Source organism: Sminthopsis crassicaudata, chromosome 6 (assembly GCF_048593235.1).
Source record: "Sminthopsis crassicaudata isolate SCR6 chromosome 6, ASM4859323v1, whole genome shotgun sequence".
Taxonomy (NCBI): Eukaryota; Metazoa; Chordata; class Mammalia; order Dasyuromorphia; family Dasyuridae; genus Sminthopsis; species Sminthopsis crassicaudata.
In genome coordinates, this window is record NC_133622.1 from 104,236,648 (window position 1) to 104,252,744 (window position 16,097).

Below are 16,097 nucleotides of genomic sequence, written 5' to 3' on the forward strand. Positions count from 1 at the left end.
TTCTGTGCTTGAGTTAAGACATCAGACTATTATTTCATAGTTAGTGATTTCTGTGTTTGACCTATCAATAGTAGACAATTCCTTATCAAATAAAAACCAGAAATTGTCCTTTGTGATAAACATCCCTACATAAGTGTGCAGAGCACATCCAGTTAATCTAATTTGATTTTAGTAATTTGGGGCAAATTTAAGGATCAAAAGTTAACATGGCTTGTTTAAAGCCACATAGTTAGAACTGGGAATTAAAACTAGTATGTCTGACTCACAAACCAGAGCTTTTTTAGTTGTATTAAAACTGCTTCTTTTGACTTAAAGGGAGAAGCAATATGCTTTCATGCATTTTCTTATTTCAGTCCTCTGTACTATAAAGAGAAAGTGGCACTTAAGAATAAGGACAAATTTATTAACATATGTTGTTGACAAAACAGTAGTACCCTAAAATATATTTTTTTGATCTTGGTATTAATTAAGGAATTTTATAGAATGTAATATGTTCTTTTTTGAGTATCTGCAACTCAGTTGGGAAGGATTATCTTTAATTCTCTCTAATTTATTAATCATAATTGTCAGTATTTAACATTTTATAATGTTTGTAAGGTTGAAATGTTGTAACGTTAATATCATTAAAGACACCTGTATTGTTCTAAATTTAACAGTGATTTGAGATTAAAATTTATCCCTTATACAGGAATATAACCAGTTTTGTGTGATAGAAGATACACAGCAAATGGGTGATGTTTTGGAAAATTCAGTCCAGGGAACCATGTGTCTAGTTCCTGGTAAAACAAGGAAGTTTACCTTTAAATTTGTTGCAAAAACTGAAGATGTGGGAAAGAAGATTGAGGTTAGTTACTGAATTTGAAAATCTTTACATAAAGGAAGGTATGTCATGATTAAATTGATAATTCTACATTTTTGTATGTGAACATTCCTTTGCATATTACATATAAAAAGAATCATATTAACTTTCTTAGTTTTAAGATTCTGAATGACTAACTACATTTATCCCAAATGTTTTTACATTGCTACCTCTAGAGTTTTGTTCAAATTACTTTAATAATAAAACTTATGCTTATTAGTTGAATTTAAGTAGCATTCTTCAGAAGTCAGAATACTATTAGTTCTGGGAAATGCTGAGTTTGCTTCCCTTATCTCATATACACAATGTGAATTTAATTAATCTTTTAATCAATAAAAGATTTGTGACTTTAGAGGTTTAAGGGCAATGTGGCCATCAGAATGAACCATAACGGTGATTGGGGCTGGAAGCTGTCGAATGTGTGAACTGGAGTTTTTTAGAGAATTCTTTGTTTTAGATTTCTTCAGTAGATCTAATCCTGGGCAATGAAATTGGAAGATGTGTGGTTTTAAGTTGGCAGGGAGGAGGAGGAGATGCTGCTTCCTCCCAAGAAGCACTGCAGGCTGCCCGTTCTTTCAAAAGACGGCCTAAGTTACCAGATAATGAAGTTCATTGGGACAGCATAATAATTCAAGCAAATACCATGTAAGTCTTCCTTGCTAGTCAGAGTTAAGATATGATATTTTGTTTTAAGAAAACTCTTTTTAAAAAATCAGTTATATATTTGTATTTTCTTTTCAAAGGATCATTTCCAGAGTTCCAAATATTTCTGTTCATCTCCAGCATGAGCCCCCTGCCCTGACTAATGAGATGTATTGTTTAACTGTCACCATTCAATCACAAGAGAAGACCCCAATCAGAGATGTGAAACTCACTGCTGGTTTGAAACCAGGTATATATTTTTTATTTATCTGAAAAGAAATATAGAGGAAACAGAACTAAAAATTGCAATGCTTGAAGAATTTGTAGATCAGAATTGGAGGAATAGACGAGGTTTCTACAATTTTTTCTCCTATACATATTTCCACATTTATCATGCTGCACAAGAAAAATAGGATCAAAAAGGAAAAAGAAAAGAAACAAGCAAACAACTATAAAAAAAGGTGAAATACTATGTAACCATGAAGAAATTACTAAAGCAACTGTTAGAATCATTGAGGACTGCTCAGCACAAGAAAGAAAGATTAGAATGGGATTTATTGAAAATTTTTCCCTCAGAAGAGTATTTGATTCTGCAAAATTGAACATGATCTAGGAGGTAGAAAATGAGCTTTTAAAATAATTAATTTCTAAGCATTTACTTTGAAAAAGCTTCTAGTTTGAAAAAGGACTGGGTATGATGGTGCTTACCTGGAATCCTGTAATGTGGGGAATGTGAACCTGATCATACATTTTACTCAGGCGTTCTGAGCTTCAGGCAAGACTAGAACCAATTTAGTGTTCACATAATATCCATCTATTAGTACTAATATGACATGCCTTTTGAGAGTAGAAAACCACCAAGTTGACCAAGAAGAGCATTGCTTTATTTGGCCTCATAACTTGGTTTAAAGATTTGCAGGTAATTGATATTTAGGAAAGTAATGCAAGCATGAGCTTTATTTCCATGCAGTGTAGCAAGCAGACAAAACCAAAAGCATGCACACATACACACACATACACGCGATAACATAGTCAGATTTGGTCACATGGGACTAGAGTCACTCAAATGAAAGGAGATGTATACAATAGCAAAATTTTGATGGGAGAAACATCTGCTCTTGAGTTAGGGAAATTTTATACCTTAATAATGGGCCAGGTTGAAAGTAGATAATGTAACAGATAACTAATCCCAATCATGGGAGGGGAAATTCTTAATTAGACCCTGGATGTGGTAGGGAAATATTCTTAATCACTTATTGATACTAGACTCAGGTTGGAAATTTTCCTATCTGGAATTAGAAATTGGTTGAGGGTCCAACTCTATAATCAGATATCTCAAAAATGGGTATTGGCACATAGTCTTTGGAATCAGCCATGAGCCACATATAGTTAGGAGTAATGATTCTTCGTGTTAGAAATATGTTCAGATTGAGTCAGGACAGTGGCCATTAGGACCACTTAGCTTAAAGTAACTCCACTTTAGAGTTCTGTAACTTGTATTACTACATCAAACAATATCAGAATTATTACAAGCAGATTGGAAAAAAAAGAAAACAGGTCAAAGCTTTAATGCTGATCATTATGATCAGATCAATGTATGGTTGCTATACTTCTAGCCTAGACCTGGGATTCCGAAAGTAAAGGGCAGAAAAGAAAATAAGAAAAGGCCAGGACTGCTCAATCTTTGAAATATAAATGTAGCATATAAGATAAATTAAGAAAGCTAAAACAAAAAACTATGCTAAGAAAAATTAGATGATAATGTATTGTTCACATATTGTTATCCCTTGGTTGTTTTATGATGTCTAAGAGTAAATTAAAGAATTCAGAGAAACTCTGGACCTGCATTCCTGAAAGAAACACATTAAAGGGAAAATAAATGTTTTTATCATATATCTCTGATAAGGTCTTGTCAACCAAGATACACACACATAAAGAAAATCAAAAGCCATTCCTCAGTACATAAAGAGTCAGAGGGCATAAATGAAGGAATGCTCTAAAACAGTAATAATAAGAGAAATTCAAATCAAAGCAATCCTGAGGTTTTACCTTACACCTAGCAAATTGGCAAAGATGAGAATAATCAAAGTTGGAGGAATGGTGAAAATATAGGCACACTAATGCATTGTTAGTGGAGCTATGAAACATTTATATTGGAAAACAATATGAAATTAAGCAAAGAAAGTAGCAAAAATGTTGATATCCTTTGATCCAGCAATTCCACTTCTAGGCATATGCCCCAAAACAGTTACAGCAGGACTTATCTAATACTAGATTTAAAAAAAAAAAAAAAAATAGAAGAGTAGGTAAGTATTGCTGTTGCCATACACAGTGTTCTTCTGGTTCTGCTCATTTCACTTGGCTTCAGTAGCTCATATAAATTTTCCCAGGTTTTTTCTGAAAGAATCCTGCCTGTCATTTCTTAAAGCACAATAGTATTTAAAAAAAAAAAAAAAAAAGCACAATAGTATTCTATCATGATCACGTACCACACCTTGCTCTGCCGTTCCCCAATTGATGGGTATCCTCTCAATTTCTTTTGCTCGATAAAAAGTTGCTATAATTATTTTTGTACATATAGGTCCTTTTCATTTTTCATCTCTTTGAGGACAGACGCAGGTTTAGTTCTGTATCTTATATATAGCAATAAACTGCAAATAGAAAAAAAATCTAATAAAAACATGTACCCATAAAAAAAATCAGAAAATAGAAGGTTATGCCTATAACTATGATGAAAATTCATAAAAATTCACAGTATAGACAGTATAATAAAATGCAAGATAAACTTTTGTATCAAATTACACTTTTGCATAAATAAAATCAATGCAGAAGATTTCTGCTAAAAATTTCATTTTCAAAATCTAGGGGGTTGACAACATTCTGTAAGATTGAATCATGTATCAATAGATGAATATTCAGAGAATATCCAAAGAAGTATAAGAATCAACCGAAAAAAATGTTCCAAAATCACTAATAATTAAGGACAGATAAAACAATGCAAGTTTCACTTTATGTTCATCAGGATTAGAAAGATGCTTATGAAGGCTCTGTGGGAAGACAAGCAAGCTCAGTTTTACTAGAAAATACTTGAAAATTATGTAAGAAAATACCTTGTATAAGAAAATAAGAATCATGTTGTTCATATCTTTTAACCCAAATGAATATAATCTTGTACAGGAATATTCAGTGTTATTGTAATAAAATATTGGGAAGAATATATTCTATGATTGAGAAATGGTATTACAAATTATGGGTAGGGGAAGAAAAGAATGAAGAATATTAAAAAGTCATTGAAACATAAACAGACTTGTATGAAGAGATTTAGAGTGAAGAAATCAGAGGCAAAATAATATGCAGTGATTACAATGATTTAAATAAATGGAGAGGCAACAGAATTCTAGTTATATGTAATAATCAATGTTAATAGCATATTGTTCGTGTTAAGGGACATCTTTTTCCTTTTGACAATTGATAAACCGACTTGTAGAGTAATGTACTTTATTAAATTACTTGTTGGAAAGCATTAGCTATATCAAAACAATAGATTTTTTTAAAAAGAAAAAGTTCAGTTGAAGTATCATGATAATAAGTCCTTGATTAACAATTAATGGTATTATAATATTATAATAATTATAATGGTATAATTAATGGTATTTAATGTTCTTTACATGATATTATTATTTCTACATTATTGTGACAATGTGACTAATTCATTTTATTTTTGTAATATTGCTTATGCTTTCAGGACAAGATGCTAATCTTACTCAGAAAACTCATGTGACTCTTCATGGCACAGAAATGTGTGATGATTCCTATCCTGCTTTACTTCCTGATATTCCCATTGGAGATTTGCAGCCAGGGGAACAGGTAAACTTCTGGATTAAATATGATTAGAAAAAAATAACTATTAGCTTGAGAAGTAGCATGATATAATAAAAGTAATATATTTGGGATTAGAAGATAAGTTAAAATTCTGCTTCAGGCTTATGCTAGCAATATGGTTATTATTAGGCCTCTCAGAAGCTCTTTTTTTTCTTATTAACTAAGCAGGATGATATCTGGAGAACCTACTTCAGATTTCTTATGAAGATCAAGTGAAATAATTCATAAAAAGTATTTTTGAAAGCTTATTACTATACATAAATGTTAAGCTTGTTACTCTATATTAATGTTATTATATTACTATATATAAATATTAACTATCACCAGTGATTACTGAAATAACAGAATAACAAACCTACTTAGCTTAAACTTAGCTTCATACACAATTTTTTTCAAGTCCTGAAGTTCTCATCTCTTTAGACTAGAAGTTAGAATTTCCAAGTCATGTTACTATAATAAACTAAAGGACTAAACATTTTCTTCAGACTCCACTAATTAAAAAAAAACAAAAACAACAAACCTATCTCAAAAAGAAGAATTATCTTCTAGTAATAGAACAGTTTTAATTGAATTCACAAAAGAAGCAAAAAACCTTAAAAGTAAAAACAGTCATGAATTTGTACTACATAATGTTAATCCTTAACCTGTTCATTCAGTACCTTCATAATTTTATAGGGTTGTACAGATCAATATGTAGACTTTGGGATTCACACATAGATTCTCCTTCCTTGGTCAGAGATTATGCCAGCAAATCCAGTCTTCACTTGGCCCCCATGCCATGTAATAGGCAGCAGACATTAATTATCCAGTCTTTTGAGAAGAATTGGACTTTCTTTTCATTTTATTAGGGAAAGCCAAAGCTACAAAGACTCTGCTCAAAATAGTTATTTTTCCTTCCCCAAAAACTGCAGAAAGTAGCAAATGCTGATTCTGCTCACCCAGAGAGAGGAAAATACAGGTAGAACTAAGGCAGGGACCAGCATGCCATACAACAAGCCTGAACAAAAAAGAGTAGAAATCCAGTTGGTGCCCATTCTACACCCTGCTGGCTGCTTAGAGCAAGGAACAAACTGATGTATGGTGAAGCTTAAGATTTTGCAGTTCAGCACACAAGATATACCCAGCAGCAAAAGGAGAAAAATCAAAGTGTCAGGAGACTTTTTTTTTTTTTTTGAACAAAGCTAAAACCAAAGATTTCAAGAGGAAGAAAGTTAAATTAAAAACCTAAAGCAGAAGTAAATAAATCAGCATTGTGCTAATTTAAGAAGGATGACTATTAAAACATCAAAAAAATTACTGACTTCTTTAAATATTACAAAAGAATTTGAACTGATGTCTGCTAGCACATGCTTGTGTAATCTCAAGATAACATGAAAAAAGAAAATGTTCCAAATTGTCTCAATTGCACAATATAGATAATTAGCAGAGTAAAAAATTTAAATCCACAGAAGTGAATTTCCCTCTAGAAGTAAAATAGAACAATAAATTGATAATACAAGTATATTGCAGTGAAGGACAGTCTGAAAAAATAGAAGAAAAAGGCAATAACACTAAAAGAATACATGATCAATATTACAAGTAAAATTCTGTCTCGGTGGACAAAATACATATGGGCAGTTTATCATAAGTCTTCCAAAAGAACCTGATAAATTTAAAAAAAAAAAAAAACTGCTCCAAACTTATGAATTTAGAAAATAAAGCACCATTTGATAGAAGTCATGTCCCATTCAGTGAAAAAAACCTTTTGTCTCAAGCTTCAAGTTACATGGTGGTTAATTTGAATAAATCACTTGAAATTCTGCAGGTGACCAGAAGAACACATCTTTGATGTGTGGTGTAGGCAAGACAGATCGCCTCTTGTTGTATCTCCAGTGCTTAATACATAGTAGCCACTTAATAAATGTTTGTTGATTGATTGATAAAGAGTCTTGGGTTTAAATTCTGACTTTTAAGATTGATCTGTTTTGTGATCTTGGGCAAGGCACTTGGACAAAACAAATCCATGGGCCTTAGTTTTGTCATCTATAAATTAGAGATAATAATTTGCTGCCTGAACGTTGTAAAACTAGTATTACATAAGTATGAATTATTATTTTTATCCTGCCTTCTTATAGCTGGAAAAAACATTATACATTCGTTGTGGAACTGTGGGTTCAAGAATGTTTCTTGTGTATATTTCTTACTTGATCAACACAACTGTTGAAGAAAAAGAAATTGTTTGCAAATGTCACAAGGTAATGCTTTTTTCTTCTGTTTTTGCTTTTAGGTTAATTTATTGAACTAGAATGAAGCTTTAGCATTTTCTTAGCAGGCTTCTTTGCAATGATGAACTACTTTTTAGCTTACTAAATGTGATAACCTCAAAATTCATAGTACATTTATGAAAGAACATCAAGGATTAGTAATTTTTTACTTTACTTTTACCAACAGAAATCATAGCCCATCCACACTTTAGAAGATTAATTTTAGGTTATCTCACAATCAGAAGTAGTTTTATCCAGGGTCACACTTGTAAGTAACTAGGTGATGCAGTAGGTAGAATACCATTCTGGAAAGAACTGTTTTCAAATTTGATCTCAGATAATTAATAGCTGTGTAAATATAAAAATCACTCAGTCCCTCTTTCCCTTAGATTTCTCATTTATAAAATGAGGATAATAATAGCCTGTATCTCCCAGGATTTGGGGGATGAAAAAATGGAAAGATATTTGTAAAGGACTTTGAAAACATTAAAAGTGCTTGATAAATATTAGTTATTATTGAATGTCAGAATTTGTACCCCGATCTTCATAAATTCAGGTTTATTATTTAATCCTATATATTAAGATAGAACATACGTCAGCAGTAGGCCCAAATAAGAGATTTCTTAGACTAGGCCAATGAAAAAGTAGCTAGGACCATTTTAGGTGAATGCTATGGTTTAGCTACAGAAAGCAGAGAAAACAAAAACCCACAAATTCTCATATCATGTGATTTTTTTTTGGTCTCTTTGCATTCCTAGCCCTCCGTAGGATAAAACCAGCAGTGGCATTAGGAGAGAAAGGACTTTTAGGATATTCTGTAAAAGTAATGCAATTGAAATTCCTTGTCCTAACACCCTTTGACCAAGAGAGAAACATTCATTGATTTTTTTCATTGATAATTAAGCACTCATGAAGCCCTTATATTTTTTGACTTCTCAAAACCATAGATGATGCTACTCTAGTACCTCTTAATAGGGATGGAGGTAAGAGAGGAGGGATCCAGTTTATGGGCCAAATACCATCTAATTGTGGATTTTTCTGGGATTGCCCAGGGTGCCAATTCTTTGTGTCTGGGGACTTGGCAGGACCTTGGCATTTTGTTGTGGGGGTTACCTAGTTAGACCTACTTTCTATTAGTTTGACATGATGATATAGTTTGTCCTATTTAGGTAATCAAATGTTCATGCATTTACTGTGCTTCCTAGGATCACAGGAAAATGGTTTTGAAGTTGGAACAAGGGCCAAGGAGGCCAGGGTTCCCTCTTATTTTACAAATAAAGAAACTGAAGTTAGGGAAGAGAACTATTTTGCCTAAAGTCCCCTAGGTAGGTAGTAAGTGTGAGCAGCTGAATTTGAACACTATGTCTCTTACCTTCAGAGCCAGCCCTTTTCCCATGATGCCACATCTCTTCTTTTTCAAACATTTTGAAATGCCATAACTAATATTATTTGAAACATGTATGCAGTCATTTTTTTAGTTGTGCCTGATTTTTTGTGACTCCATTTGACAAAGATACTTGGAGTGGTTTGCTTTTTCTTTCTCTACTTCATTTTACAGATGAGGAAATTGAGGCTTGCCTAGATAAGAGATTTGCTTGGGGTCACACAGCTAGTGAATGTCTGAAATTGGATTTGAATTCAGAAAGAGAAGTCTTTTAGATTCCAGGCTTGACATTTTATCTATTGTAGTGCCTAGCTGCTATGTATGTTGTAACACAAAAGTGTCTTTAGGGCTTTATGCAGTAAATTGTTAGAATGTTTTGAATCAGCATATAGTAGAGGGAGGAACCTGAGACTGAGTCAAAAAAGTGTTCTGCCACTTAACAACTTAATTGATTTTGAACCCTAGACGTTCTTGAGCTTCAATTGTCTAGTCTGTAAAATAGGAGTGATTAATACCTACCCTCACTTTCTTCTAGGATTGTTGTGAGCATCCAGGGAAAGTGAAAGTGTTTCATCCATTGTAAAGCGTTACACAACATAAACTTTGTCATTAGATTGTCATTACATAGATTTTTTTTTTGAAAAATTTTATTGTCTTTCATTCTTATCCTTTTCATCTATTCTTATACCCATTTCACTTTTTATTGTAAGACAGAAAAGTATTTCAGCAAAGCCAACTGACACAGTGACCACTGTTCATAACATACACTGGTGTTCCATATTCCATAATTTAAAAAAAAAGATATTTCTTTGGAAGGAATATGAAAGGAGACGCATCACTTGATCTTTATAGATTCTTCTGTTATGTAGAATGGGAATATCATTGATCAGAAATAGAATCTAAATTATATTTTCATACAAGATTTATTTTACTCCTTGCTGTTAAGTTTTGGAAAAGGAAATTAAATATGCTTTCTAAATTATCTTCCAGGATGAAACTGTAACAATTGAAACAGTCTTTCCATTTGATGTTGCTATTAAATTTGTCTCTACAAAGGTATGTGCATTTAAACTTGCTGTAGATAATTTAGGAATACAAAATTTATAAGAATAAAATTATTCTTCACAATCCTAATTGAATTCTCTCTGTTATGGCAGTTTGAGCACTTAGAAAGGGTCTATGCAGACATACCCTTTCTTTTGATGACAGACATTTTAAGTGCCTCACCTTGGGCTCTCACCCTTGTATCTAGCCAGTTACAGCTTGCTTCTTCCATGACTCCAGTGGATGATCTGCAATCGCATGTGGAGAAAGGTGAGAATTCAAATAAATATAAATATTAAGATTAGACATTTGAAAATAACACTTTGTTGTACGTAGAAATTTTTGATAAATTACAAAAGTTTAGGTTAAAGTTCATGAGAACAAATTCACAATTCAAACAGCATCAGTAATTTATCAAATTGTTCCTTGCTCTATTTATTTATATAATTATGTGTTTTTTGAGGGTGGCAAAATAAAAAACCTAAGAAACCTATTTAAAGCATATAAGCAAAACCAGTTCCCTTGTTTAAAACACTAAGATATTCAGAATGTATGAAAATTAGAATTATTGGTAGGGCTTTAAATGCTTCAATGTTGATTATAATAAAAGCTTTCTGATTTGATTTGATGTATTTACTTTCACATTTAGGATACATGTAAACCATTTCCCTTTATTTCCCAAATACATTTTTATTTATTTCATTAAATGTTTCCTAATCACATTTTTAAAAAATAATTCATTTTTAAAAATTTGGGATTTCAAATTTTTTCCTTCCCTCTCATACCCCATTGAGAAGGCAAGTAATATAATACCAGTTATTCCTATGAAGTCATACAAAGCATATTTCCATATTAGCCACCTTGCAAAAGAAAATATACCCAACACTGGGAAATGAGTGTAAACTGTTATTTTTACCTTCTGAATCCAATTCTTCCTGTGCAACAAGAAATTCGGTTCTACACACATATATTGTATCTAGAATATATTGTAATATATTTAACATGTATAAGACTGCCTGCCATCTGGGGGAGGGGGTTGGGGGAGGAAGGGAAAAAAATCTGAACAGAAGTAAGTGCAAGGGATAATGTTGTAAAAAATTACCCATGCATATGTACTGTCAAAAAAAAAAAGTTATAATTATAAAATAAAATAAAAATTAAATTAAAAAAAAAAAGAAAATATACCCAAGAAATCCCAAGAAAAATAAAGTAAAAATAAAAGTGTATTTCAATTTGTACTCAGTTTATGAGCTTTTTCTGAAGATGGGTAGCATCATGAGTCCCTTGGAATTGTCTTGAATTATTGTTTTGATCAGAAAAGCGAAATCTTTTGCAGTTAAGATCCTTACAGTATTGGTTATTACATATTTTGTTCTCCTGGTTCTGCTTTCTTTAGTTAGCATCAGTTTTTTGTCTTCTAGATTTTTCTAAAAACTCCCATTTATCATTTCTTATAACACAATAGCATTCCATTACAATTATATAGTATATCTTGTTCAACTATTCCCCAATTTATGGGCATCCAAGTCTTTTCCACTACAAAAAGAGCTGCTGTATTTTTGTACACATAAATCGTTTTCCTTTTTCCTTGATCCATATAAGATACAGATCTAGTAGTAGTGCTACTGAGTCAAAAGATATGCAGAATTTTATCACACTTTAAGCTTAGCACCAAATTGTTCTCCAAAATGGTTGGACTGGTTCACAATTCCACCAACAGTGTCATTAGAGTCCTTTTTATACTTCCTCTCTGGTATTTGTAATTTTCTTTTCTGTCATGCTACCCTGATAGCTATGGGGCAATATCTCAAAAGTTGTATTAATTTTCATTTCTCTAATCAATAGTGATTTAGAACATTTTTTCATGTGTCTAGAGATAGCTTTGATTTCTTCTTCTGAAAATTACCTGTTCATATATTTTGAAACCAGTTCCTTTTTAAATAATCCCCTTTTGCCCTCTGAAGGAAATTCTGCTACTTAATTTCTTCCTTAGATTTAGTACTTATATCATATTATTTTTTTTAATTGGTGCTTTTTGTTTTTTAAATCAATCATTTCCATATATGCCTTTCTAATAAAACCTGCCATATAACAAAGAAAGATAGTGAACGAAAACTAACAAAGTGCTCCCAACAATGTATGTTCCATTATTCTCCCATTGTCTCCCATCACTCTACATAGAGGGAAGTTTTACATCTTCTGTGGAACTAGGATTGATCATTACAATTCATTTAAATCTATTTATCTATTTTTTTTAACATGGTTTATTCGGTCTTTCCCCAGTCAATGGAAAACTGACTGGTTACATTTTTATTTTGCTATCAGAACAAATAATGATATAATTATTCTTGTAGGCAACTAGATGGTACAATGATAGATCTTGAACCTGGAGACTGGAAAACCTGAGTTCAGATACCACCTCAGACACACACTTGCTATGTGACTCTGGGCAAGTCACTTACTTTTTTGTCCCACTTTCCTCATCTGTAAAATAGGAATAATAATAGCACCTACCTCTTGAGCTTATTATGGGGCATAAAAGAAATAAATGTTTGTAAAATATTTTGCAATCATTAAAGAGATACATAAATGCTGGCTATTGTTATCATCATCATTATTTTTGTTATTGTAGTAGTACACATGGATGTCTTTGGGGTTTGTGCTCAGTTAAGGGTAGAATAGTTTATTAATATTTCTTGCTTAATTTCAAATAGTTTACCAGAATTTTGTCAGACAGTTTCACTGTGTCATTGGCAGTGTCTCATCATATCTATCTTTCTACATTCTTTCTGGCATTGACTGTTTTCTATTTTTCATCATCTTTATTTCTTTTAGGAGTATGAGGTGAAACTTCTGAATTGTTTAGTTTGCATTATTCTTGTTAATGATAAGGAACATATTTATGTAGTTGTTGGTAACTTGCCTTTCTTTTGGAAACTGCCTCTTCATAACTTGACCATTTATTTTTAGGGTGATAGCTCATTCTCAGATATTTATATCAATTCATTATTTAACTTAAGATATCAGACCTTTATCAGAAAAAATACTTGGTACAAGGATTTTTCCTCACTACATAATTTTTGTTCATGTTCTAAATTTGTTTATATAAAATTTCCAAAAAAAATTATTTGTTGTCCAGAAATTTTAGATTTAATTACTTCTACCCTATATTGTTCATCTTCCCCTTATCATAATTGTAAAAGGAATCTCTTTCCATCATTCCATTCCAATTTTTATATGATATTTTTTATGCCTATTTCTACCTGTTAACTGTATATATCTCTACTTGGAACTTATAAATAATTTTGTTTGTTTTTGTTCATACCTTTTAGTAATGTCTGACACTTTGTGGGTTTTCTTGACAGAAATACTGTAATGTTTTGCCATTTCATTTTCCAGCTCATTTGACAGATGAGGAAACTGAGGTGAAGAGGGTTCAGTGACTTGTCCAGGATCACACAGCTAGTGTCTAAGGCCATTTTTAATTCAGGAAGATGAATCTTTTTGACTCCAGGCTTGGTGCTCTTCTTCACCTAACTGTCAAGCATAATGGCACCGTTTATGTGGTGATTTAATGTTTACAGAGTGCTTTTCATTATTTGATTAGTGTATACAATAGCCCTTCAAAGTGAGTAGTTATTATTCACATTTTACAGATGGAGAAACTGAAAGTCTAACATTCTATCCACTGTGCCATCTAATGCCTCTTCAGAGTATGCTATTGTAATATTAGAATGGTCCCTAACTTTTCTTGCCATTCTGGACTAAAACTTTTAAATGGAATTCTGCCAATGCCATTTCAAAGTAATTTTTAAAAATCTTTCTGATAGTTGTCTTACAGACTGGTGAGAGTGCTAGCGAATGTTTCTGTCTTCAGTGCCCATCAGTTGGTAATGTCGAAGGTGGAGTACCTACTGGACATTATATTATCTCCTGGAAGAGGTAAATCTTACCTTTTCTTCTACCTCACTGAATTTCTTAAGTATTTTATTATTCACCATTTTTACTAACCATATGGGATCCTGTGATACATTGAGTTGAAATTTAACAAAATAAAATACCTGTAAAACATTCTTTCAAAGATGTGGAAACATATTTTATATTTCTTCCCCTTTCATCACTCCTTTCCCTTCCCCACAAAGCTCCCCTCTCCTCCTAACTTTATATATACACAATTTCATTTGTCATCATGAGGGAAAAAAACTAGTGCTAACTTGACTACTTTTCACTTTTAATTTAAAATATCCTTTGTGTTGAATTATAGTTTCATTGTTTGGCTTGACCTATATACTAATAATAGAAATAAATTCAAAATAACATTTAGTAGTGTGGTTTGACTTTGGTATATCATTTATTCTAGTTTCTGCTACGTTTATATGCATATTCTTTGATGAAGATATAACATTTTTTTTTCTTATATCATAATGTCAGGTTTTTAATTTGTAAGTCAGGGAAAAGATGCAGTATGTTTCATTGTAATACGTCGTTCTTTGAAATGATAGTTTGAGAATCAGTAACATTAGAGTTATTTTGGACTTTTTAGAAATTGCAAAGGATTATTGCTATACCAAGCTCAAGACACAAACCTGTTTGGTGGGCCTTTACTCTTGGAAACATATTATCTCCAAAATATTTTGACAATAATTAAGCATAACATTTTACTAATCTAAGATTACTTTTTTTTTCTTTAATGGAATGTTAAACTTTCATGGAACAAAGTTTTTGTTCCATGCCCTGAATAGATAGAGCACCAGTCCTGAAGTGAGGAGGATCTGAATTCAAATCTGGTCCCAGACTATTAATACTTCCTAGTTTTTTTTTTTCTATGAAATCAGTTAAAGAGGAGGGGTAATATAAATGGTTTCTGATTTGCTCTTTTGTTTTATTACATTGTATATGAATTGTGAATTAAATTTACAAAATGCTTTTTTTTCACTTCTTTTTGTCAGGACTTCAGCCTTAGAAAATGTTCCTGTCATCAATACTGTCATTACTCTGCCACATGTGATTGTAGAAAGTATCCCACTCCATGTGAATACAGGTAACAGGAACATGAATTTCACTTGGATGAAAAAGATTATAATTATTACTACATGTAGGTGCAGATGTAACTTTTAAGAACACCAAAATCTTGCTTACAAGTTCTTAATCATTTTTCTAAAAGAGTCAGAGTGACATAGTAGATTAGAGAGCCAATCTTTGACATTCTAATCATATGATATAGACAAGTTACTTAACCTCTTTGAGCCCCAAACTTAGCTCTTTAAGCCATAAGTTTGAGTGGGTTATATTGATTTATGTTGGGAATTTGCTTAAACCAGTGAAATCAGATCTGAACTTCACTCTTTCCAGAATGTCAGTAAACACTCATAATTCAATAAAAAAAAAATTTTTTTTGGTGCTATTACTTTCCTTTTTCTCTCTATAACTGCTGTAGAGAAAAGTTTTTCTGATGGTTTTTATAACTGTCAACAAGGATTTAATTATTAGGCACTGCTAAATGTTGGGTTACAAAGACAAAAGTGAAGTACTCTGGCTTCAAATGGCTTACTTTTTAAAGAGAGAGACAATGTGTACACAAATAAGTATTTATAGAATTTACAAAATAGTTATGACAGTTTGGAAAGGAATGGCCTGTGATGTTTTCCAAATAATTCATTTAGGGGACAGCCACGATGACAAACAGTAGCCAGGAAATAGCATGAGCTTTCCCCATCACCCTCAGAAACAATGCTAAGTCGAACCTCTAAACAGATTCTGAAATGACAGAACCTATAAAAAGACAGAGTAAAACAATTTTCTAGTTTAAGATAACTTAGGAGGATTTTAGGAAAGGTCAATCTTGATAGTGTAGTCTGGCATAGGCATGATATAGGGAATCTAGCAGGATACTCTTAGCAGGCCAGCTGTGAGACCTCTAGTTCCATTGCAGAAGGTAAATTGTGAACGCTTAAGCCCCTGGTACAACAGGGTTAACTAAACCAGGCCAACTCAGGACAGGGAGAAGCTGGCACCTCCAAACCCATGGAAAGTCAGTGTCAGG

At 32.2% G+C, this 16,097-nt stretch overlaps 1 protein-coding gene across 1 annotated transcript in view; it reads left to right on the plus strand.

The window, feature by feature from the left end:
- TRAPPC11 (trafficking protein particle complex subunit 11) overlaps positions 1-16,097 on the plus strand; it is a 69,947-nt gene that overhangs the window by 39,719 nt on the left and 14,131 nt on the right. Inside the window, exons 19-27 of the mRNA XM_074272529.1 lie at positions 689-844; positions 1,317-1,504; positions 1,603-1,751; positions 5,247-5,368; positions 7,498-7,617; positions 10,001-10,066; positions 10,168-10,324; positions 13,885-13,996; positions 15,004-15,095. Of these exons, the coding sequence (XP_074128630.1) occupies positions 689-844; positions 1,317-1,504; positions 1,603-1,751; positions 5,247-5,368; positions 7,498-7,617; positions 10,001-10,066; positions 10,168-10,324; positions 13,885-13,996; positions 15,004-15,095 (1,162 nt within the window). The remainder of the gene's footprint in view (positions 1-688; positions 845-1,316; positions 1,505-1,602; positions 1,752-5,246; positions 5,369-7,497; positions 7,618-10,000; positions 10,067-10,167; positions 10,325-13,884; positions 13,997-15,003; positions 15,096-16,097) is intronic.